This window comes from Mytilus trossulus, chromosome 4 (genome assembly GCF_036588685.1).
Source record: "Mytilus trossulus isolate FHL-02 chromosome 4, PNRI_Mtr1.1.1.hap1, whole genome shotgun sequence".
In the NCBI taxonomy this organism is placed as follows: Eukaryota; Metazoa; Mollusca; class Bivalvia; order Mytilida; family Mytilidae; genus Mytilus; species Mytilus trossulus.
Genome location: NC_086376.1, coordinates 37,638,868 through 37,665,493, shown reverse-complemented (window position 1 = coordinate 37,665,493; position 26,626 = coordinate 37,638,868). Strand labels below are relative to the sequence as shown.

General features: G+C 31.4%; 1 protein-coding gene across 2 annotated transcripts in view; it reads right to left on the bottom strand.

Annotated features, from left to right (window-relative positions):
• Positions 1-18,295, bottom strand: part of LOC134715244 (prominin-1-A-like) — a 35,985-nt gene extending 17,690 nt beyond the window's left edge. For both annotated transcript variants that reach the window (XM_063577296.1, XM_063577297.1), the window contains exons 1-15: positions 17,938-18,295; positions 16,064-16,119; positions 13,947-14,078; positions 13,010-13,083; positions 12,218-12,338; positions 9,549-9,615; positions 9,225-9,308; positions 8,025-8,233; positions 6,585-6,659; positions 6,100-6,163; positions 5,511-5,587; positions 4,582-4,655; positions 2,781-2,933; positions 1,612-1,735; positions 489-580 (exon numbers count right to left, since the gene is read on the bottom strand). In XM_063577296.1, the coding sequence (XP_063433366.1) occupies positions 489-580; positions 1,612-1,735; positions 2,781-2,933; positions 4,582-4,655; positions 5,511-5,587; positions 6,100-6,163; positions 6,585-6,659; positions 8,025-8,233; positions 9,225-9,308; positions 9,549-9,615; positions 12,218-12,338; positions 13,010-13,083; positions 13,947-14,078; positions 16,064-16,119; positions 17,938-18,181 (1,646 nt within the window). In that variant the 5' untranslated portion in view covers positions 18,182-18,295. The remainder of the gene's footprint in view (positions 1-488; positions 581-1,611; positions 1,736-2,780; positions 2,934-4,581; positions 4,656-5,510; positions 5,588-6,099; positions 6,164-6,584; positions 6,660-8,024; positions 8,234-9,224; positions 9,309-9,548; positions 9,616-12,217; positions 12,339-13,009; positions 13,084-13,946; positions 14,079-16,063; positions 16,120-17,937) is intronic.
• Between the last annotated feature and the right edge of the window lie 8,331 nt (positions 18,296-26,626).

The following is a 26,626-nucleotide window of genomic DNA, read 5'->3' as shown; positions in this document are numbered from 1 at the left end:
AAATATTATATCTTTGGCTATAAGAATTCAGATAAAAATGGATTATTTCATGATAATTGTTATGTAACATAGCAAAAGGTTGTCTTATGTTTTAAAGTAGTGTGCATGAAGAATAAAAGCTTGTTACATTTTTATGCCCCATTTATTAGTATTATTTTTTCTGGTCTGTGTGTTGTTCGTCCGTCTGTCCCCTCTCAGGTTTAAATTTTTTTGTCGATATAGTTTTGATTGAGTTGAGGTTCAATCAACTTTAAACGTAGTATGTATGTTTCCTTTGATATGATCTTTCTTAATTAAATTAGAGTTTTGAACCCATTTTCACGATCCACTGAATATAGAAATGATAGTGTGGATGTGGCATCCGTATACTATGGACACATTATTGTTTTATTTTATTTTCTTGTCAATGATTTTTCTATCAAAGCTTCATCGTATTAATCTTAAATTAAGTTTAAAGTTTGACACGTTGACCTTACCATAACACTTACAAGATTAGGCTGTATACACTGATGTTGACAGTTGGATCACCTAGTATCATCGTTCCAAGATGGAAACTTGGAATAGCACCTTGGTCTATGAACTAAAAAAAAAGGAACAATATTTGATGTCAAAGGTAGGTTGATTGATTTTTGGTTGCTTTACGCCGCATTTGCATCAAGGTAGATGTTTCAGAAATGAAAACAAATGCTAGTTTATTTTTTTTTCATTTGAAGAACAAACGCGAAATGCAACCAGGTCACTCGGTGGATAAATTAATGTTAATAAAGGTCATAATTATGTTCTTTTCTAGATTTAGAGCTCTTATTATAGCCAGCATCACATCGAAAAGGGGAAAATACGAAGAGCATTGAATAGTTCTAAATGATTGAACAATATAAAACTTCTGAAAAAAATGAAAGATTATATTAAATAGCAATTACTGTACTTCTATTGTATCTTATCCAAATAAACCCAATCTTCTGCATTAAATCCTCGTTTATGTTAGACAATTTTAAAATTGATAATCTCAAATCGAAATCAAGTTTTGCTTTATATTATTCTGTCTCCATATGATAAGATATACATAGCACACACTTTCTTATATTCTTGTCAAACGTTTTTTATTGGTAGTGTTATTTCAAAAAGTAGTTTTAAATGTGATTCAAAATGGAGTTTCATGTTAATTTTGTAGTATTATTCATATTTCATCGACTTCTATCTCATCAATTAAAAATGAGATATTCGTTTGTTAAATTCTCTCATTCAAAACTCTTTTTTTTTTAGATTTTTCACTTCGAAGAAAATATTTAACTAACATATTAAAATAAATAATCACAGGTTTTTATTTTACATATATTAGTAGTCTTAAAATAAAAATTAGGTTCATTGCCATCATAAAGCATGCATGTGTGTATGCAGTCCCCAAATAATAACTTCAAGACAATTTTAGGATTTGAGATTCTAGACAAATTTACCTTATAAAGGTTTTAATTACAATTGTATAATATTCAACCAAAAATATGACATGAGAAATGGTAACGAATGACAGACACCAAGTCATTGCAAAAACTTCACTTCCACTGGGGTTCTACTGGGTTTTAACGATGGAATAGTTTGATTAAATATGCATACATCACTGAATACGGTAAGATCAATAAACGATTGGCAGATCTTTTCCAAGTTTCCGCCAATCATAAAGGTAACAGTTGTAAGTAGCATCAATAATGCGCCAATCAGAAACATGATGGCTACAGCACTACAAAATAAACATAGCATTAGTGTAAAAGTCAATGAATTCTAAATGATCTACAAAAAGCGAAATAATTCAAAAATTGTTTGCCTCTACCTATGTGTATATCATACACGAGTTTGCATTGTTTGAATAAATTATATTGTTTCATGATTAATCTGATTGATAAAATATGTATTTCTAACTTCAAGAGAAGAAAAAAATATGAATTGATTGAAGATTTTAAACCGCAAAATGAATAAAGTTGAAATTAAAGTTTAAAGACAAAACACAGCAACTAAACAGCACAAAACAATCGTGGACGATAAAATATTATTACTGTATCAAAGTTCAGATTAGGAGGCATTTTTCTCTGAACGACCGGAATTTTTACAACAAACATAAAAGTTAAAACTAAATACCGTACCTAATAATGCTAAAAGTTTCTTTATTAAAGTTAAAACTTAATACCTACCTAATAATGCTCATAGTTCCTTTATTAAGGCAAGCTCTAAATAAAGGCAACAGTAGTATACGCTGTTCAAAAGTCATAAATCGATTGAAAGAAAATACATCTTGGTTACAAAGTAAAACCGAGGGAAACACATCGATTATAAGATCAAAACAACGAACCAACAGAAATACTGAAGTGCAACAAAAAACATACCAAACAATGCAACATACACAGAAACTAACTATTAAATAACAACTGCCAATTTCTAGACTTGGTATAGTACATTTTAAAACAAAATGGTAGTTGAACTTGGTTTTGAGGCTAGCAAAACCTCGCGCTTTATTGTTATGTTGAATATACCGCTTAAATGACAACATTTCATGAAAGGAATACATTATAAATCATTGCAAGAACACTGTTATCAGAGAAATATACAAATAAACAATGTAACAGTACATTTCGACATGTTTACCCTGAAAGTGTATTAGCCGCTGGTAAAAAATCATGTAGTGCTTCAAGTATCAAATTGCAACAGTATCAGAAATAGTAAGGACTATTGTAATTATAAAATTGTAAAAAGCAACATTAAATAATATTGATCTATTATATATATATTACAGCATCATAAGGCATCCTCCACAACTTGAACAGCATGGTCTCTCTGATGGTTTTGCTTCAGCATCACCACAGCAACAACCACACATTATTCCACCAATCATTAACAGTGGTATAAAAGAGAATAATCCCATCAACCCGTAACCAAAATATTGTCTAAAAAAACAAATAAAATAATCAATATTAAAATGCATCTCAAAAACAAATTAAACAAAATATATTCTCTCTATTTAATAAAAGATAATGCACATTTTCCTGCAATGTTCCAGACTGACTATTATATATAAGAATTTTATGTTTAATATTTGTATTTATCATATATTTAGTAGTAAATACAGCAGTTTTGAATATTAAATAAACAGCCTGTTTAATCCATATCGCGCAACTGTTATGCGCGACCTTTATCATACCCTTTATCACACCCCTACCCTTTATCGCACCCTTTATCACACCCCTATTATTTTTTTTCCTCATTTTTACATTTAGTCCGTTTTTGTTTATGCAAGTTTCTCAAGAAATATTATCCTCAAAATGTCCTAAATGAAGGGTCATTCGGGCGTGACGCAATTTATTGAATGACGTCAGTGTTTGGCATGTGACGTCACAAACGCAGAGTTTTTATATTTTCTGACACATGAAATACAACAATAAAAGAAGAACGCAATGAAATATTTTACAAAACACTTTAAACAACAATACGCAAATTGTAGGGTAACCCAAGTGCTTCGGATGAATAATTGAGCAGTTCTTTTAAAGCTTTTAAAACAAGACAAAAGTCGAAAGGAAGGCAACCCAGGTGCTTGGGATCAAAAAGCATTTTATTTTTATTTCATATATACTCTCCAGTTGAAATATATGAGTAAGCTTATAAAACATAGCAAAATCCGTATCACATAAAGTATCACCCTCGACCTATATCAGACATCGGGCTTAAAGGCCCTCAGGCTGATATTGGTATATCGGGATGGTACGGCATGTGATACAGATTTTGCCATGTATTATTCTCTAAGTATAAGCAGAACTGCATAAAACATTGCTTTTTCAATTATTTATTAACGTTAAGCATTTGAATTCGAATTTGTTTTAAAAATGATAAACAACGTTGTCTTTCAAAGGTGAAGTTATGAATGTATTCTTATTTTCTGATCTGCAGGTGGAAAGACAAAATCAATAGAAGAAGGAGAATATTTTCATAAACTAGATGATGTCAAAAATAGAAACACGTTGAAGATTTTTTTGATTTTATGTTAATATGTAAAAATGTTAAACAGTATGTCAATTTAAGAAATAATTCCTTCATATACTACTCTATAAAATAAAATTGAGAAAGGATGCTCATTTAAACATAGGAAGGCATTATATTTTTTTGATATTTTACACTGACCGTTTAGAAATATTTCGATTTTAATAGGACAAATACAGTTTTTTTATAACTCTTATATTCTAATTCCATAGGAATTAACATGTCTTATATTATGATCCTGGCACTATCAATAGTATGTGCCTCTTCAGTTATATTTGTTTTTTTTGTTTTATTTCTGTATTTCAAGTACTATATGATATAAAATGGCAACTTTTATCTTATGGTTCGTTGCTGTATGTGTTGCATTGTCGTTTGGTGGTTTGTTGCACTTAAGTGTTTCTGTTGTTTCGTTGTTTTCCTTGTATAATTGGTGTGTTTCCAACAGTTATAGTTTGTAACCCGGATTTGTTGTCTCTCGATCGTCAATCGGTTTATGACTTTCGAAAAGCGGTATACTACTGTTGTCTTTATTTATATAGACGCTCTAATGTTACAACTAACCTGTATACGTCGTAATCTATTGCAGACTGGAAAAATTTGCCAATCTCCGTTTTCAGTGAATATGTATCTATGGCCTTTTAAATCAGACATAAAGAAAAAGAATCATAAAAGTATATACAATCAGACATTTTATATCTTAGACAATTAAAGTTTTCTCCTACAATGTATGCTCCTAAGTTGTGTCGTGTTTTCCCTTCATTTTATTTCTCTATCTCTAATAATCCATAATTACCTTTAATGATGCAGAAATGATGAAAAGTGTAAAATCATAATAGTTATATAAATTCCTAGATTTGTCGATTATATATAATACTCAGTATTTATATCTATTGAAGTTTGGTTTATTCTTTATTTTCAGATTGATTTTGAGTTAAAGTCATTTTAATTTACCATTAGAATTAATTCATATCCAAAGTTGATTATGTAACATAATGCAACGTGTGTCATACGCTTATACTTGTATTATCCTTATACCGCAAATTATTATTTACCCCGCTGTTTGTAATCCCAAAACAAAAACATTGAATCTTAGGGGTGTCAGAATCATTGGAGACATTGATTTCCGATTTCTTGAACAATATCTTAATTTCAGTGACCGTCAATTTAATAATTCAGTTTTTTATTCTTTTCACATAGAACACAAATCCGTCCATAGAGTTTCCAGAATCGGAATCCATTCACTTCTTTGGTTCTAAAATATCCTTGATTTTCAAATATTCAGGTTTGAGTTTTGTTTTTGAAGGTCAATCCAGAGAAGCGATTCGGACGCATACAATTTGTAAACTACTTATTCTAAATATTGTAGATACATAACTATATAACATAGACATTTCTGAGATAAGAGTCTTTCAAAAGAGTTTGATATTCTCGGTTAAGAATAATTCCGGAAACTTTTCCTTCTTATATACACATTTAATGTATCTACTTACACCATTTACTTGAGTCACAAAATCGTCAACCATCGTGTTCAGTGTTGATTTAAAACTATCCAGTGAACTTTGTATTGCTGAAAAAGAAAAAAACCCACAATTTTATAGATTTCGATCGAAACGTTTTATTTTATTCAGGAAGTAGTTCATGATATGGTAACAAAACAAAAGTCATAAAAAAGACTTTCTTTGCTAAAAAAGAACATTAATGTATAAATTTAAAATGTCCTGTCAAAATAGGTAAATGCTATTAAATGTAACAAACAAATGAAAGTATGTAAGTGAAATCACACATACAAATCTAAAGTATTTACTGTCAGCTATTGCTCACTTTTAAATTAGATTATAACTTGTATTTTTGAAAATGAGTTTAATTTGTCGAAAAATCGAAATAACTACGTCGTTTAGAATCTGGTTGAAAATTGTCTCATCGGCAATAATTATGTGTCTTCTTATTTTTATATGTGAATGACATTATAAGTCATTGGCATATAGGGAAAATAACATAAAATTGTTATATCTTATATCTAGTTATTTAAAATTTCTCATGCTCTTAACTAAATATTTTTTTAGTATTAAGGATACTTACATGATCTTGCTGACGAAGTAGATGAATCAATGGTTGTTTCCATGTTGTCCAACTGCGACTGTGCCTAGAGAAAGAAAACCAGCTATACATACTTTTAGACTAGAGTGTATGCCTTGCAGTGCAGTTATACAATGTAAAGTAGGCGTGGTTTATATATCAGGCCCTTGTGTCTTCTACAAAAGACTCGATAGCGCTTAGATCAAAATAGTGTTAAAACAAATAAGAAAAAAATTGTTTGGTAAGGTTTGCCAAGATCACTACGCATGTAGAACAATTAGTAATTATAATGATTTGAAAAATTCATTAACATTTAACTTATAGAAAAAGAAATGTACCAACGAAATTTCAGACAAGTGCATACAGGCTGATTACTGTGCTGGTGTTATTCTTTGGAACGGAACGTACACCAACAACTATACCAGGCTAATAATTTCGTAAGCCACTCGCGTGATTCGTCAACTAAATGGTTTGTTAAAAGAACTTACGGTTTGCGCTATTCCAGTAAGGTTTTGAGCAACAACGCCGTCAATTGAGGTTTGTACACTGGTTAAATCTGGCAGCTAAAACAAATATTTTTATGAATACATCAATGACAAATTACATATAAAACATTCATCATGCCCTAAAATCCTTATTGAAACATGTGAAAAATCTAAACTAATCTATGTATATTTAGTAAAGAAAACTAGTCGAAGCAAAAGTATTGGTTTAAATTTCAAAAATATCCAAGAAATTGAACGCTTTTGTCATGTATGTTAATAAAAGATTTGTAAACATGAATAAAGAAGCTTTGTTACATATTGGTGATACAAATGAATGCTTTTAATCAAAGTATAATTATCTACGACGCAAGTATCGAAGCTCGTCAAGTTTGTAGTTTATACCTGTTCTAGCTGTATCCTCTTATAGCAATACGATGTAGGACTTGTAGCGTTAATGTTTGCAAATACTCAACTAACAATATTATTAAACTGATTCGTACTAACATATGGTAGCGCAATACTATTACTAATACATGTAGTGTTGTTACTGTCGTATACATGATTTTTGAAAACGAGGCTTGTTACTGTCGTAAACATGATTTTTGCAAACGAAGCCAATACGCATATGTATCATATATTTCACATGAAAAACTTTGAGCAAGAATGTCAGTTTAGACCGGGTTTCTGGGTTGAATTCGTGTTGCTTAAGATGTTGTTTTTATATTGTGTATTGTAGATTGTTGTATGTTTTTTTGTTTGTTTTCTCGTTTTTAACATGACATTGTCAGGGTTTTTTTTCGACTTAAGAGTTTAAATATCCCTTGGGTATTTTCCGCCTCTTTTTTACAATGTTACAATATAGAATCTTTTGTTTATCATTAATACATAACCTATAGTAAAGTATGTTTGTAAAGATGGTAAGAAACACTAATGATTGATTGGTAAGTTGTTACTTGCTTAACATACAGCAACAAATAATTCAAACAAATTCAGAATGAGGACAAATTATTAATAAAACATGATTTGCTGGTTTCTAAAAATTATATCACTAGGAATAAAATATGCATGCTGTAATTTATATAAGTTCAAGTAATCTACTAAACATGTTAGGATGATGGCATGGAAAAAAGCAGGCTAAAATCAGCTAATAATACTATTTTTACAGTTTTATAAGTACATCTAAATAAGTTACAACTCTACGACAGATCCATCCATTGGATCACCATTAAAACTGATATACGGCTCAAAACACATTTTATATTCATAACTACTGTTAATATTAGAACAACAATGGTAAATCTGCAAATTGTTTGTTCTTCCTTTTCTATTCGAACTCATTTTATTGTGATATCGAGACACGCCGGCTGCACTGTATCCATCGCTCTTGACCACTCAGCCACACCGACTGACTAAAATTTATATACTAGTATGTGCATAACTTACAGTACTGAAATCCGCTGATACTGCAAGTGCTGTTTCGTCAAAGCCATCACAAGCTGTTGTAGGTGTACAGTCTGATGAACAACTAGATTTTGTTGTACCAATATCTGATGACAGAGCATTGAGATCTGTCGTCAGCGTATTAGCAGCTGACTGTAAAGCTGTTATGTCGGTAACAGATTGGTCCAGCGCTGTTTTTATTGCTTGCAATGCTAAAATAGTTCAAAAGTATCTTCTTAAACAGTACGTTATTATTAAGACATAAGTAATTGTTTTCGGATTGATCAACAAATTCGTAAATATTCGCAACATTTTCACGTACATACTGCATCATCCCCGAAACTTCTCAACATCTATCGTTTTAAATTAGCGATCAATGCAACCTAAGGTAAAAATTGTCATTTGGTATTGAGTTGTGATTACGATTCTGATTAAGATAGATTTATATCGTCCAGTTGCAATTAGTACATCCATGTCTGTACGAGAACTTGTTTAATAAGAGTAAAATCCAAAAAAATACTGAACTCCGAGAAAAATTCCAACCGGAAAGTCCCTAATCAAATGGAAAAATCAAAAGATAAATCATATCAAACGAATGGGCAACAACTGTCATATTCCTGACTTTGTATCAAGTGATATATATTTGAAATCTGCTGTAAACTGGACAAGCATAGTCGAGTTTTTGTTCCTCACTAGTTCATAAGTTAAAATCCGCGACCAACCCACCCCGAACCTTACTCTAAATCCGAGTCGATCAATCTTTCGTTTTAGTTCCATGCCGCGTCCAAAGCAAAAAAGCACCGTATTCCCATTTCCTGGTAAAATCACTGCTTTCTGCACTCAGTGTAAGCACGCTAACATGATACCATCATGCGATTTAAGAAGATAAAATGTACAAATATTAGAACATTTTTAAATGGAAGTAAAGGAAGTATTAAAGGAAATGCTAATTATAAATCCAGGAGTTTAAGGAGATCGTTGAGTAAACATGATTTATGAAACCATTATGTGCTACTATAATTCATAAGCATAGATAAAATGGCAAAATACTTAAATGAATGCTAAAACACAGATTCACAATAAGCAATGTGTTAAAGGTTTATCAACTTCTACTTAAAACCTTCTCACAGCGGATCATGAAAATTTACTACGATTAAAATTTTCCATTCTTAGATTTTGTTAATTTTTGCTTAGTCAACTCACACGTATCCAGATCCGTCACAGCCGTTATGACTGGGGTTATGTTTAAATTTGCTTGAACTGCATCCGACATTACCTTCCCAATACCTGCAAAAAACAAAAATTACTATTTTATTTATCTGCACGTAACATACTCGACAGCTTAAACTAATGTTTATAGGTGCGCATAGTGAAATTTCCCCATAAACTACTAACGCGTTGATTTGTGTTTTATTGATTACATGTGTAATAACACAGTACTCAGTCTGGTTCATCTTAAATTTTAAATAATTTGAAACTTTTTCACTTTTAAGTTATAGGTATTGCAATGGATATATATGTACGTACCAGTTATATCAGCCGTTATGGAATCGCTTACAATAGTGTACATGCCAACTGCCACATATTGGAATTGCTAAGTATATGAATATAAATAAGACAATGTAAATACTCTTGTAATTTAAGTATGATGGAAGTGGATCTCAACTGGCAAATACAAAATAAAAATGTATATTATAATAGATTTTTTTTTTAACAAAAAAGCAGCAATATTACTAACATATATGTGAACACCAATACGCCAAAATGTAGCAAGACAAATTTGATAGAACTGTTTTACTAATATAGGGCATACAGCAGAATGCATTGAGTGTGCAGGTAGAAGTATAATTTTTGATTCGCTTGTTTGTTAGCTTCAGTCATTATTCGGTTAGGTATACTACCCTCCTTTTGGTGTAGTCTAGTCATACAAAAAGATAGATTGTTTATCTGTCGAACTGGTCTACTCTCAAAGGAGGGTCATTTACCTAACCTAATAATGACTTCATGGTTCAGCTCACATGCAAGCTAACCAAATATATTACCTTAAACTACACACTCGATGCATTTTGCTGTAATATCGTAAAACAAAGTTGCTTCTGAAGCATGCTAACAAACACAATGCATGGTAATTGACATTTTAAAGAGTCTAAGACAAGCATGCGACCAGCAAATTTTATGAGGACCGGGTAGCCTGCAAATAACGATGAGACACAGATAGGAAAACAATATTCAAGTCTACCAATTTTTGCAAATGACACTGGTAAAAGATACAAGTTAAAAGATGAATGCTTACGTATTGTGAGACATAAACGCACTTTGGATCATTAGTCCAAATAAAGATTGTACCAGAGTGTTACTTTGAAATCAGAACTCAAAGTTCAAAGTATAATGTATGTAATCTTTCCATATTTGTTAGACTTCAGGATCATATCGCAATGTCAGTGGAATCTGCATTTGAACAAATTTTATAGAGAAGAGAGAACAACATTTTAAAATCAGGGAACAGTAGGACGAAAACTGATTACGCAGTAAGATCACAGAACTGCAAAAAACATTACTAACAGCGCTGAGTACACCAACTCTGATATATGTAAATGAAAAGTATCCATTACAATATCAGTATATATGTCGTGTACAAGTTGCGATTTTGTACACGTTATAACATGTACAAAAATATTGTACATGTTATAACTTGTATAATGCAAAAATACAAGTTATAACATGTACAAAATTACCTCATACATGTTATAACCTGTACAAAATATTGCTTAAAAATGGTTTTAACTTGTACAAAATAAAAAAATAAGGATATTTTTCTATTATCGCAACAGATGATATTGACCTCAATAACATTTTCATAACTTTTTTATTATTCCTTCATGTTAGTGTCTTTTGTCCTTTTTGATACAGTTAATGACCAGGGGTCGGTATCACAAAGCATTCCTAAGACCTGTCATGAGATATATCTTAGGACATGTCTTATGATCCTCTTATGACTATTTGTAGACATAACTTTATTTGATGAATTATAATTGTGAGTGTCCACTTTGAAGGCAATAGTAAAATACTTTCATTCTAGTTGACACTAAAAGACATAACAGGTTAGCCAGGATAGATGTGTCTACAAATAGAATTTGGAATTGAAATGGGGTATGTGTCATAAAGACAAAAACCTGCCCATGGAGCAGACAACATCGGATCCAAAGGCAACAAATACATGCTTTCAAAGTAGAGGATATATATTTAAAACATCAAAATGACGTTCGCCTCATGCAATGATCTTATTTATAAGTCATGCTGAAGGCCAAAAATGTTTAAGAGTAGATCCAAAGATATTGATAATGAAGCGTGGTCCAATGAAAACTATTTCAGCTCTCTCTTGCTTTTACAGAGTAAGCATATAAGACATTGTTTTAGTCTTTGCATGCTAAAAATCGAGAGGGAGGAGTTTTTCCCAAAACTATTAGGAATCGTTCTTAATTTTTTTGGAAGAATTTAGTGACTAGTATCTAATTATAATTGTTATTGAGGATTGCAAGCTTTTAGTAAATAGTTTCACATTTATTTAAGCCATGATGGACTGCAGCGATAAAACATACAATTACATGAAAACACATTTTGCCAATATAAGTCATGAAACATATATTTCCGAAACTTTGTGATCATTGTCTTTTACAGAAAAAAAGACATTTTCTGGCCTATTTATTGTTGTTCCTTTATGCAGTGGTAAATTTAAATGTATATTTTACTTCATTAAGATTTATTTTAAATTTTGTACAAGTTAAAATCATTTTTAAGCAATATTTTGTACAGGTTATAACATGTATGAGGTACTTTTGTACATGTTATTACTTGTATTTTTGCATTATACAAGTTATAACATGTACAATAATTTTGTACATGTTATAACCTGTACAAAATCGCAACTTGTACACGACATATATATTTACATAAGGAATGACAGTATAGCATTTTTTGTATGTGTGCACCACATTTTCTAGGTTATTTCGAATAGACAAATAAAAAATTCTAAGTTCCCTTTTGTAAGGAGTAAATCATGAAAAAAAACATTGTTGCTGTTGCAGTCACATGAGAAAGTTATTTAATATAAGGGGATAGACGAAAAACTTAGAGAGAATTATAGAAGTCATATTACATCCAAAATTAAATCATATAGAAATAGATAAAAGCATTACCATAATAGTATTGTTAATATATGTGTTGACGTCATCTAGGTTGTCAGCAATAGAAGTATCAGCATATTTAATGGCTACAGTAAAGTTGTCATTGGTTATGTACACACATGCTGCTGACGTCCTGAAAGTGGAAATTTAAACTATGAGGAATGACTAATATTTTTTCTGTCTTTTCGATGTAACCTCAAAAATGTGTTAACTACTTAAAAAACAAAACCGCAAACATGAAATGGAAAAATAATATATGGTTACTTTTTACCTAAAGAAATGGCAAATGATATCATGGCAAAGTCAATCCTCGTTCTATATCACTTAATGTATAATGCTTAACTCATGTTAGTACCATTATGTAAAGATTACTGATTCAAAATTTGACTAATTAAAAAAAAAAAAGGAGGAGATGTGGTTTGATTGCCATTGCGACAACTATCCACCATAGTTCAAATGAATTCCATGGATGTAAGCAATTTTATGCATCCGTACGGCATTAAACAATGAGATAAATCCTTAACCGTATGATCGACTATAAAGATACTAGTTAAAAGATGTTGAGTTTGGTGTGTGTACATCTAAATTCGAGTTTGTGTGTTTCATTGACGTTTACCCGCATGTCCTCTCGCACATTTAAAAAGAATATAATTCAAAATGATTTATTTCTTTCAAAAGTTTCATCTTAAAAGACCCCTGAAAAGATTTTTCTAAAATTATATATTCAGTCAGCATGAAAAGTTTAATTTCAATAATTTTATTTTACTGGATAAAGCAATGTGGACTATGACCTTCTTTACTTACGCCAAGAGAAGTGACATTATAAACAGTGCTTGTGCAAATCCCATTCTCTTACAGTCTTCATTAGGGTCTTCTTCCTGAGTAAATATATAAAAACTATGTACAATGAAAAATATCTTCCCCAATCTGAAAACTTAAGAATTATGATGAAATACACTGGAAGTTGAAGAATGTTTGTCATGATGACCGACTACAGTAAAGGTATATAATCGGACGATCTTTAACATGTGTTTTTTAACATTGATATTTCCTTGAGAAAACAAGCTAGTTTATAAAGTCTTATTAATTTGACCGACGTGTGGTGGATCTGATAGTTTTAAAAAGTTAATTCCTATAATAAACAGACAATCTTAATCTTAAATATTTATTTATACATTGAAATATCTAAATATCCCTTTATGTTGGAAATTTTTTAAACTATGGTAAATGTTATTTAAAAGGAATATTGTTTTTAGTAATATTGGCTATTTTTATTTCAAAACGTGACTAAAATACATCTGCTCGCGTTCTTATCTTCGACGAAGCAAGTTATAGTTTAAATATTTTAAAGTTTACACTAAAACAACTGGACCAAAAATAAAGAGAATGCAATAATGTCGGAGAAACATTAAATTAAATGTTAGTTACTAAAAGACGCAATATACTTATGTAAAGAACAATCAATACTTAGTATAGAGATATAGATAACTTAACTTATCAAAAAGTTAATAAACAAAAAAACAGAAAGATAAACAATCTATAGTAAATCTGTGAAGAATGCAGCTTTAGTGTAAATGTTCATGAATCAGTTAGTTTGTGGCGTACATCATGAATTTACTCAAAATATGAGGACCATTAACCAACTTCTAAACAGCCGATTAGTTTGTTTTCTTTTTATATTAACATTGATATATTATGAATTAAAAATATCGTAATACTACATTAAGATCTTAAAACTTACGTATTTCAGATCTCCGCCACAATTTCCACAACATCGACAGCAACAGAAACAACATCCACACAACGGAAAAAAGATGACAAACAATAGTCCAATGACGAAACATACAGCGAACCCCGTAACTACGTCTATAAGCTTAAATTAAACAACAATATTTTATAGATTATATATTTCCACAAAATGTGATTCTTTGAAATAAATTGCATTTCTTTTAATGATTTTTTTTTCTTTCAAAAACTTGATCTTCATATGATATTCCAAATATCAGTCTAAAATGCACTTTATTATGGCCTTTCAGTTTTTTATTTCATTTTTTTAATGGTTCACAACATCACATACCTAGCTATACATCAGGATCTTTTTGTCTCTTTTAATGATGTATTCCTCTGACTTTTCAGTCTCGTCCGGTCTCGTTTAAATCTCGTTCTTGAATTATTCCCAAAACATGTGATACGAGTGAAAATTTAAAAAAAATTATAATCAAACATAACTCTGTGAAAAAAAATGTGTATTTACAATGAACGGTTTTTGAGTAATCCAGTTTTCAAATTTTACAACCAATCAAGTCAGTATTTTTAGCCAAAATTTTAAGAAAATGGGTGAGGGATTCAAAAATTGATTTTACAAGAATCATGTACATCCCATATCCTTTTGGTCTTTTCAAATTTCTTAGATATGTATTTTTTCAATCATTTATAACAAAAAAGTTGAAATAATATGCACTTTGTTCTTAAAATTGAGAAAAATCACAAAAATAGAAAATTGACAACATGGTAAATTTTACACAAAAAAAGCGTCAAAACATGATAAAACTTTCTTATATTAACACCTACCTATAGTTTTTTTTAAAGTAAAATGCATTTAGATTGGTCCACTTCATCTTTATAGAAAGTATGAAAAAAAGTTTAATTGTGGAACTGTGATTTTTTTCACGATAATAGCCCAAAAATTGGTAAAAATCGATGAAAAATGGTAAAAATAATCAAATTTGGCCATTTTCAAAGGGCCGTATCAAAAAGAGAAGTGCACCACCATATGATTTTTTCTTCACTAATTATTTTGTTACAGTCTTATGAATCCAAAAATCAGATTAAGAAAAAAAGTTTAATTCAAGTATTTTTGGCTCCTCAGACATGTACATACATCCTTAATGTCTAGTGAAATTGTTTTACATGCACATTCAGTTTGCAAAACGAAAGAAATACAACTAATATGTTCGTTCCATCAAGTCATTCATCCGGTATAACGAAGGTATAACGATGATCCCGTTTGGACTATCACTGCGAAAATTGGGTATGGCAGAATTTATCTATTTTTCAACAGACCAAACACACTCACTACAGGCTCTTCAATGAGGTGTTGCAAAAAAAAAATGAATTTGAAGAGAGCTACGTAATTGTATAATCTCTCACAACTGCTCAATTGGAGAATAGGGCCGAATATATAGACAACTTGATATTCTAGGGGTTTTACATAGTATCAATAAATATACTTATGTTCCGATATTAAATGCATGGCATGAGGTTTGTGAGTAATGGCTAACTACTCTAACCCTAGAAAAACATGGCTTGCCTGGTTATATTTTCTTTATTCTATGCTGCCAGGTAATTTAAAAGTTGCTTCCAGAATTAAAATTTTGATGAAACCTCCAGAACTCTGTTATTCAGTTGGGTTTTTTTTATTATTATTGTCTGCCACGATTGTTTTCGGTAACATGAATTATCAGGCCGTTTGTATTTTTTCGTTTAACTTGTTTAATATTTTTCAATGCTGAGTTTTGATCATTATTAAGGGCAGTACGGTTATATATAAAATTTAAACATTCTCGTCCTTTGGTTTCTGGTGGATAGATGTCTCATTGGCATACACCATCTTTATATTTCTCTTGCAAACACAAATAGGCCCTAGGTTCTAACATAGACACAAATTATAATTTATTACATGTTTTGGTTCAATTCATCCATTAAAAATTTGTCTTTTCCTTATCCTTATTCATTCTTAAATATTCTTCACGAAATATATTTCCTTTTTAGTTTTCATCATTCTGCTTACAAGTAATAAATTATAATAAACTAGAGAGAATTAAATTTTTTTTTCTTTGTCCAAGTTATTTTACTTACTTCCATATAACGAGTACTTATATCAAAACCTCCATTTAGAACATCGTTTATTATATCTACAATTCAAAATATTGAGATTTTCAACAGTGATGATATGCAGAAAATAGTTTACAATGTTTCATACAGTGAATACGTGATCAATTGTATCTTTGATATTTTTACAAAGACTTCCATGAGAATTGTTTGACATCAATATTCAGGCTCATGTTTATTTTGTGTAACGAAACTATTTTATTTCTCACCAATGTCTCATTTTAACCCCAAAAAAAATATTGCTCGACTTTCACCTTTGTCAACGAGAGATTTCTTTAACATGTGACCGTATGCGCCTTATCTCAAGATAGTAACTTGGAACTGTCATTTTCCGACAGTCGTGTGCTGAGCATATTCACGTTTTTGTGTCAGATCTCGTTAACCATATCTTCCTTTACTAAAATAAATATTATATTTTACATGTTTCCATGCAGTCTGAATCTGTGTGTTCAGTAGAAATCAAAACTGCAAAATCAATCATGATAGCTTTTTGTCAGTGACGTCTTTTAAGCAAAACAAATTAATATTTTATTTCAATTGTGGGGTTAGCTATAAAACACAAATGTTATTTTGCTACTTAGTGATAACAGGGGTGAACAAATTTGGAAAGAAATATCCTCTTAAAATATTAATTGTGTTCGAGTTTTTTCAAAAGGTAACATTTTAGATGTGCCTGAGATTTCACATCCTCGCTTTTTCTTTTTATATCATCCAGTATAACAAAACGACGACCCCTCACGGTATGAAATAGTCACAAAATCAAATAGATAGAAGAAGAAAATAATAAAAACTAATAATAATTTGAAGATAGCTTGCTTACTTACCGGCTAATGGATTAACGTCAAGTGGCAAATAGTTCATTAAGATCTTCGGAAAACACAATTAAGATTACTGAATTAGTGAGTATCTCTCAAAATGGTTGACTGGAATGATGTGTGTTTCTAAATGGACATGTATGTACAGAAGATGGAGAATTTATGGCATTGTGGGGTCATCTATAGACTAAAAAGGAGTTACCAGGGTTATTGATAACGTGCAGACAACGTCCGCTGTCGGATTGAAAACTCTTATTTCTGTCAGACTGACTTGATGTAGCCATCCACAAATCAGACAATACAACTTCGTTTGCGGATTTGCAGTTTGATAATAAATAGTTAATATTTTTGATTGTATATTGATACATTTTAGGTAATTTTCGAAATAATTTAAAATGAATTTGAAATAAACAAAAAAACCTTTATCACATTTGCCTTTCTCGACTATTTTAGCTCAAGATACATATATAATTGATGAAAAATCTTCAAAGTATATCGCTCTTTTTCAAACATATAAAAAAGAAGATGTGGTATGATTGCCAATGAGACAACTGTCAACAAGAGACCAACATGACACAGACATTAACAACTATAGGTCACCGTACAGAGATTTAACCTCTGTTTACAAACATGGGGCATCGGCTTCAAAATTTGCATTCCAACTGGATAGGATAAAGTAGTTATTATACATCTCGTACAACCAAAGTTAAACACCATAGCATGGGTCTTTCTGTGGAATATGGATAGTCCTATTTACATACACCAGTAATCCTTATAAGGGATGGTTATTGTACAAACGTATTGAGATTTTCAGAATTCAAAAATAAGTTAAAGAGAGACGAAATATATCAAACAGACATTCAAAATTAAAGTGACAACGCCATCATAGAAAACTAAAGACTGTACATGTAAACTTTTATGTTATGTCATGGCGCCTTCTCTAAATAACAATAGAGTATACTAGTATTACGTGTTTTAAAATCAATCAGTCATATGTTCTTTGTACAAACGTTTGTTAAAACTTACTGAATGGAAATGGTTGTGACTGGACAGTGTTTACAAATCCCCGGACAACATCATATAACATGGACAAAGTTCCTGGATCATAACCATTTACCGTTTTGTACGACATCCCCGACGGTGGGTCCGCCCAGGATATCGTACCGTTACCGTATGCTACATTTCCATAAGTATCCGTTATTGTTCCAGATCCCACTGTTTTGATAGTACAAATCAAACAGAAAACTAGTACAAAATTGAAAACTCGCATAATTGCGTATATCCTTCTATCACTCAATTCATATTTTCTGGATAAAAAAGCAACTCCGTTAAATACTCTGAATAAAAACAAACTTGTGTTAAAGTTAGTATATAATTTGCCTATGTAAAGTTTGAAAGAGATTATTCTCAATCGGATTACATTAGGTATAAATATTCTTTATAACATTATATTACATTTAAAGTTTGGGTCAACACTAATGACCTATTATTTAATGTAAGCTCATAAGTAAGTGTTGTATCCATACTGACCAACATATTAAATATTCCATATTGCGATACTTTCAATTTTACTAGAACTATAGTGAGAAGAGAGCTTGGGGTACATTTGTAAACAGACGTGCAAATAAAAGTTCCGAATTTACTATATTTAGACTTCTTTTTGCAATGAATATATTATTTTTTAAACTTTTTTCATATTTCTGAAGGTTCGGACTTTAAGGTTCCTTATTAGGTCAAATGCTAGAAAGAGACACAGAATTACCAAATCTTGAGGGCTACAACACTCAAAATTACAAATGTCAATAAACACAAGAATATATTTTTGAATTCCTACAAGAATAAATATGAACATATTAAACTCGAAAAAAAATAATTAGATACTTTTGTTGTATTGCCTTTTGAACTTTATAGTGGAAGATATTAGCAGGCAAAATCGAGGGAATTGTGCAAATGATGATACAAGCATGAAAATTACCACAAAGCATCATTATTATATACTTTTAAAGAAACAACTGCTGGCTATTAAAAAAAAACATTTTTTCAAGATGGCCACCGCCGTTTTCTAAAATGGCTGTTTTTTCAATTTGAAAATACTGATTTTTTTCTGGAAAACTTTTCGTTTACCTTCTTTTAGTGAAAAGCAGCTGTCAGGTTTGGTAGCTACCTTCTTAACATGTGAATAATTCACAAGACCTGAGTATTTGACACAAACCGGGTTTGCGCACGCGCGAAAATGTAACAAAATTCATTAAAAATATTTTAACTATTTACTATAAAATATTAAGTGATTTGGGATTTTCAATGATATAATGATTTGGTTTGATAACATTTTTCAAGGTTATAACACACTTGATTTAACAATTTTGCGCATGCGCAAACTATTTATAGACATAATGAGTGATTTGTATGCACTACCAGGGTAAACTGGTATAAATCGTAGTTCATCATTACTCTAAAAACATGAAAAAGCAAGTAAGTGTAAAATCTATGATGACACTGTTTAAAAACACGCCAATTCAGTTGCAATGATCAGGTATTTGATGGATAAGACGGAAAATGTGGTCAAAACGAGAAAAACATCAATAGTAACGGCAGATCAGCCACTTTTGGTAATTGATATTCAGTGGGAATTGCCTGATTTGTACAGAGAAGATAAGTTTATCGTCATGTAAGGTGGATTTCACATTGAAATGACTTGTTATAAAATTCTGGGTGATATATTACGTGAAGGTAGATGGACACATGTGTCATGTGTCCTCACTAAAACCATTATTGCAACACCTAGAACGGCATATTCTTGTATGTATGTTCAAATGTACCTAGGACTTGACACGCGCATCAGATAACTCTGTATTTTAGCTGGAAAGGTATATATCGGTTTAAGAAAGCTAAACACAGAAATTATAATCATTTCATGACTTTGTGACGTTCAATGATTTGATAGACTGGCGTAAGAAAATATAGTCATCTCTACCACAGTTCAATTCCTGGCGTTCAATTATAAAATAAGAACTACTTGTGAATTTGGTAGTATGCTGATTTCATGAGTCAGATTTTGTACAAACAGTCCATATAAAGCATGATACTGTATTCATTTAGGTCTTGATCGTGTAACATATTCTCGATCGCGACCGACCTTCTCCGAGATATGGCTTCCCTTCTCTTAAGTCACCAACAGTTGGCAATTGATTTTGAAAATGATAATTTTACTGTACGTAGGACCAGAAAATATTTCTCTTATATAACACAATTGATCAGACAAAAACAGAATAATGCAATTGTAAAGGGCGATGTGTTGTCATAGGTTCAACCGAAGACCTCATTTAGACGTATTGATGGTAGCTAGACCAGAAGTCAGTAGACTATCAGATAAATTTGCAAGATCTAGTGGTTTGAAGCATTCTATAATAGATGAACGACTTAATGAACACACAAGGGTTTCTTTAAAAAGACCAAAGGCAAATAATTTGAAGATCCTTTGAAGCAAATACAAAACGAAGGAGAACCGGTTTCTTATAATCAGATTAAAAAGAACAACTCCTATTATGTCGGTAAAATAAAACTGTAAACGTTTTCGTAAAAAACAAAGCTAGAGCTCTTAGATATCTTTTCTAGACTTTTATTTTTTTGTCGCAGTGGACAAATTGATTTGGAATATTTCTGAATCCATAAAGACAAACTGCTCCTCCGTTTTTGTCTTCGGATGTCATTTTAAACAGTGGTATTAAATCGGTGCAAATGGATAAACTTGAAACATTTTTTAATTTACAGATCCAAATTCTGACGCATTTATCGTTGATAGAGCAGCAATGGTTAATTCCAGGCCACCTTGTAGGGAATCAATATTGGATGATTTTGCAACGGCCTTGAATAAAATCTTGCATCGATAAGTATTCAAGAGTAGATATTGTTTTAGATTTACTAAATCAATTATTGAAAGACTAGATGTGAGACGACAAAAGTTGGGTTCTGGAGTAGTTTTCTCTATGAAGATGACAACGAAACGACATTTTTCAAGAGTCTTGCCGACAGAAATGTTTCTGTAGAGACTAATAAGGATACTTTCCAGCTACCCCTTGTAAGCATGGAGAAGCAGATATACGAATGTTTGTTCATGCTCGGCCTGATTAAGAAAATAGTTGTAGGACGGTAATTTAAGGTAGCACCGACACAGATGTAGTAGTATTAAGAATTGCAGCACTCCAAAAATATGGTGGAACACACTGTGGATAGGTTTTGGCAGGAATGAATAGTTTTGATGGCCTCCTGTACGTGATATGTCAAATGCGTTTGGTCCTCGTGTATCTACTCTTTCTTTCATTCATACATTCAGTGCATGTGACACTAAGGGAATAGGTCAGTTTGGATGACATAGGAAGTATTTCAACATGTAAGGGACGTACTTATTTCTTTGCTTAAGTATAAAGACACATACAAGGACATAAAAGAAACTTTGTTTGCATCATGTATGACAGAACAACATCACTATTTGCTGTTAACGAGGCACGATGTAAATTTTTACCCAGGAAGCAGCGGCATTGTGATGTTGTTCCGCCTACAAGAGTTTTTTTCGGAGCACATCCAAAGAGCAGCGTATCAAGGAGGATAAGTTTGGGCTCAGCCTGATTCATATACCAATTCATGAACACTGGGGTTGGATGAAAGAAAAAAATCGAGGACTTCTTCGGCTACCGTTAAAGTTGCATCCTCCTGTCGGGAACTTTTGAAATGAGGAGGCGAAAAATCCAGTTGTGTTGGTGACTGTAAATGCTACCGTTCTGTCCTTCCTTGTACGAGTTTTGTTATTGGATTATGTCCGATAATTTTAAGATAACGAACCTGTCTTTCTTACAAAACTAGACATTTAATCTTAACAAAGAATGTGATATCACTTGTTAAGTTGATGAAGATTATAAAAAAATTACATTTTCAAATATTTTGCTGCCATTTTGAAACCGGAAATCACTCTTTTTTGTCATTTATGTGTTGTTTTTCCGTACTTCAGGAACTGGACTTAACGCTTAATAAAACCTTACATTGGATTATACCTATAACACAACTTTCAAAGATTTACAACTGGATATGACGCCATTTGCAAAATGATCGGTGGCCATCTTGAAAAAATGGAAATTTTTGATGGCCAGCACCTGATTTCTTTTTATTATCGTTTAGTTCACCTGTATACCAATTTTCATGCTTGTATTTCATGCTTGTGTTATTACTAGTTAAGTTGATGAAAATTATTAAAATATTTTTTACGTATTTGCATCTAATTTGGAACCGGAAACCACTATTTTTCTTCAGTTATGTGTTGTTTTGTCGAACTAAGGAGCTGTTTTTAACGTTTTATCATATCTTAAATTGAATTATACATAACACATCTTTCAAGGATTAAAATCCCTTGTAAAATTGCTTGAAAGTAAAAAAAAATCGAAATTTTGACTCGTTAGCCGACATTTTGAAACCGGAAGTCACCTTAAATTTTATTAATGTATTGTCTAATCGTTATTTTTGATTTGTCATTTACTTTTTATCAAATCTATCAATGGATTTTACATATAACACAACTTTCAAAGGATTAACAAATATTGGCTAATTTGTTATGACGCCATTTTAAAAATGTGTGGTGGCCATCTTGAAAAAATGATTTTTTTTTCTGGCCAGCAGCGGATTTTTTATAAGTATCATTTAGTTAACCTTTATACCAAATTTCATGCTTGTATCACGATTTGCACAATTATGTTCATAATATCTCCCACTATTAAAGGCGTTAAATTTTCTTTTGAGATAAACAGCAAATGGTTGAGAGATTTTGACCTTTTTCTTGGTCGGAAGTGTCACCACGACATCGGTTATTACGATAATCTCAATACAACTCACATACTAATACAGTTAATCCACAATAACGACATGATATAATGAATAAGTTTGAGTTTTGACAAACCATGGATGAGTGTGTGGGTGGGGTTTACATAAAAAGAAATGATGGTGAAAAGTATAGAATAAAGGGGGGAAAAGAGAAATGAGACTATTAAAATAATACTAGTGTCATAATGTCTCAGATTGGGAATTATTAGACAAAAAATAAGGAATACAGAAAAATGGTATCAAAATTTAAAGAATAACGAAATACTGTCCCCTCTTCTTGACCCTCATGGATTATTTCACATTTTATCTAAATTCTTCACTGTTTTTGACAATAAGTGACATATTCCAAACGATGCTATCGCTCGGGCAAAAAATATCACGTATATAATGCCTACCTATGTTAAAAATACAATAAATTTGAGCTTGCATCATTATAATTCTTAATTGAAGATCTTGTCAGAAAAAAATAGGTTCGTTAAACAAAAAGCATAGAGTGACAATATATGAATCTATCTCACAAAGTTCATTTTCTTGAATTTGCATTTAAGCGTTTTTGATTCAGGTGTCACTGATGCGTCTTTACTTGACGAAACACGCGTACGAGGTAACAATTATAAGCCTGGTATCTCTGAAGAGTATTTTTATTAAATTCCTTCAAGCTATCTTCTAATTCTTACCATAGATTCATATGTATACTTTAAGGTTTATATAACATTTGGGTGAATTTCCAAACTTATGACCAAATCGTTTGCCGTCAATTTCAAGGATTCCAAAAGCAGAAGGAACGATACCTCGTAGCGTAACGTCGCAAGTGCTGAGTTGTCATTTTGCTAAGTTTCACTATCACTGTGCTTAAACGGCCGTGGGTAACTTAAGTTACCCACAGCCCAAGATGGCGGACTCTAAACTCGTTGAGATGACAGTTGATACGAAATATACTTTTTGCAACGTTTTAAATGATCTATGTAAATATTGATAGGATTTTTGAATAAAGAAATCACCTACCATCACTTCAAATTCGTTAATTTTGACTTCACTTTAGCGCAAGGCCAACTTTTAAAAAATGATAAGATGTCCGTAACTTATAAGTTAAAAATAATCAGACTGTCCGTAACTTTATTTTCGGATGTGGGTAACTTTTTTTTTCAAAATTGTAAGATTAACCATTTTAACAGTTAAAGGACAATAAACACTATCAAACCCCTTACTTATTACATAGATTTATACAATAGCGATATGCTTCAAACTGAACAAGAAAAAAGTAAACCAGAGTGTCACAGATTTTCCGTTAAATTTGAAAAAAATATTCCCGGGATAAAACGGGTTCTGACGGTACGGCGAAATTTATTAACATTCTTCTAGCTTTATAGATTGTTCACTGATGAGTCCTTGGCGGAAAAAAAGGGTATTCTTTCCATTAAATACTTTCTGAATTGCTAGCCAAAAAGGTATGGTCTCTACTATATCTAGTGTGATGTGTTGTTGATTGTGAGAGAAAAAATGCCAAAAACTAGGAGTAGATGGTAGGCTATATTGTTGGGCCATATCTTTTTGCGCCAAAAAGTAACTCATTTGCGCCACAACTTTATTGCGCCAATACCTCTTTTGCGCCACCTAATTTTCAAAACTATAGGTATCATTTGCGCCAATAAAATAATCATCTAATTGCGCCAATTTTATATATTTTTATTTATATATAACAACTAAATGATTAACAAGGTACCAACAGCAAAAAAATCTCTAACATTGTACACTGAAATTTTAAATGAGCCTCGCATCCTAATTAAATTATACCGCTTTCTGGATCGTTACACAATACAAAGTCATCGTCTTTGTTTGTAACAACACCAATATCATCCAATATTCTGTGAAATTCTGCTCGATATTTAGATTAAGCCGGACGCAGTTTTCATCTCTCTCTATACATAGACTAACACACATATTTTAAATTTTTCTTTTCTAAATTTTCTTCTTCAATTTTGAAGATTTCTGAATTTGTTATTTTTGAAGGTCGCTCTGACAACACATTGGTTGCTTTTCTTTTACACGCTGTTCTCAAAATTTGGGCGCAATTTCATTTCATTTATTGGCGCAATTAATACCATCAAAATAAAAGAGAGTGGCGCAATTAATACCTTTTCAAAACTGCTATTGGCGCAAATTGATTCTGCCCATATTGTTGAACATGTGTCAGTTTATTATAGCAATAAAGGTAGATTTAAAATCTTCTTACAGTTTCATTGGCCTCAGGGGTTCAATAAGATCGGGTATCAAATCATACATATCTTCTTTAGAGGGTTGGACTGATTCATCTGTATTTCTGCTAAGGATTGACCTCTTTGAAAGTTACTGACATCATGCTAAAGTTACGGACATCCCTATTAGTATACAGAAAAAAGTTACGGACAAGTTGTTTTGAAGTTACGGACATCTTAAGTGTTTTGGCAAATCGTGCTGTAATTGTTTATTTTGTAGTAACTAACCACGTTTTACATTGCAGAGTTTCTCTAAAAGATTTATATAACTTTTTAATTACTGAACATTTCTTTTGTATTCATGGTATTGTAATTATATAGGAGCAAACTTCCTAACCGAAGCCAGGCGGCTACATCTTGGGCTGTGGGTAACTTAAGTTACCCACGGCCGTTTAAGCACAGTGACTATGTGTATTGCTAAGTGTAGTCTATTCCACATCGGATAAAGGTATTAGGGGATGGTTGGGATATCACAAAACATGTTTAATCCCGCCACATTTTTGCGCCTATCCCAAGTGAGAAACGCCATATTAGTATTGTAGCATTAAGGTTCATTTGCATGTTTCGGAATTTAGGATGGCGTCTATTTTGCTGAACAGGTAAAAAGCTATTGTTTATTAGCCAAACAAATGTCGCCAACGGGTGCATGGATTTTTTTTAGTTTTTTAAAGATAACCATCTCTTTTGTTATCCTTAGGACGGGTTTTTTTCATGTAAATAAAGCGATATTTTTTTTCAAAGGCTGTTGATTGGAAAAAAATGTCAAGAGGAATTTTATTTTATTTTTTCTTTAAAAACACGAATCGTTATTTCACTTCTTGTTGCTATACAATCCATATTTTCACTATCAGAGTATTAAAAAATATGACCATGGTTACACAGACAAACCTATTAAGCACATGAAAAAGTTGTAAGAAATAGTAGACCTTCTGGCTTAATTCACTAAATTGAAATAAAGAAATACAAACAAAACATCAGGAACGGTAATATTGATACAGAACGTTCCAGTATTTATTTTTTGTCTGTTCTTTATTTTCATATATTTATGATACAGAAAAATAACAAACTATTTTTTTTATCAACTTGTAACATTTTATGCTTGTTTATTTCTTGTCATTTTATTTATTTAACATTCACTATTCCACTTGGGATGAAGACCATATTACAGAATATAGATGCAAAACCTGTAAAAAAAAGTAAGATACAGAGGAGTTTTATCTGTCAAATAAGGATAAAACATATTATAGATTAAAAAAAAATTGAGAAAGCTGTCAGCACATGATTACTTTTAAAAACGGATTGAAACGAATTTAATGCCTTAATTTGTCATGTAATACCCAAAATCAGTGTTCAAACGCAAATATAATTTAATTATTTTGCTGTTTTACGGGGAATTTATATTGTTTTAGTTTAATTTTTCAGATATATGACTATATGCGCCGATTTCGCTTTAAACCTGTTATATAATTCACAAATCAACAAAACGGGATAAACAGTAATGGTTTTATAATTCAACATTACATCTGTTGTTTAAATTACATTTTCTGTTTGTGACAAATATGAGTCGGTCTTGGTCTTGAAGTTTGGTTCCG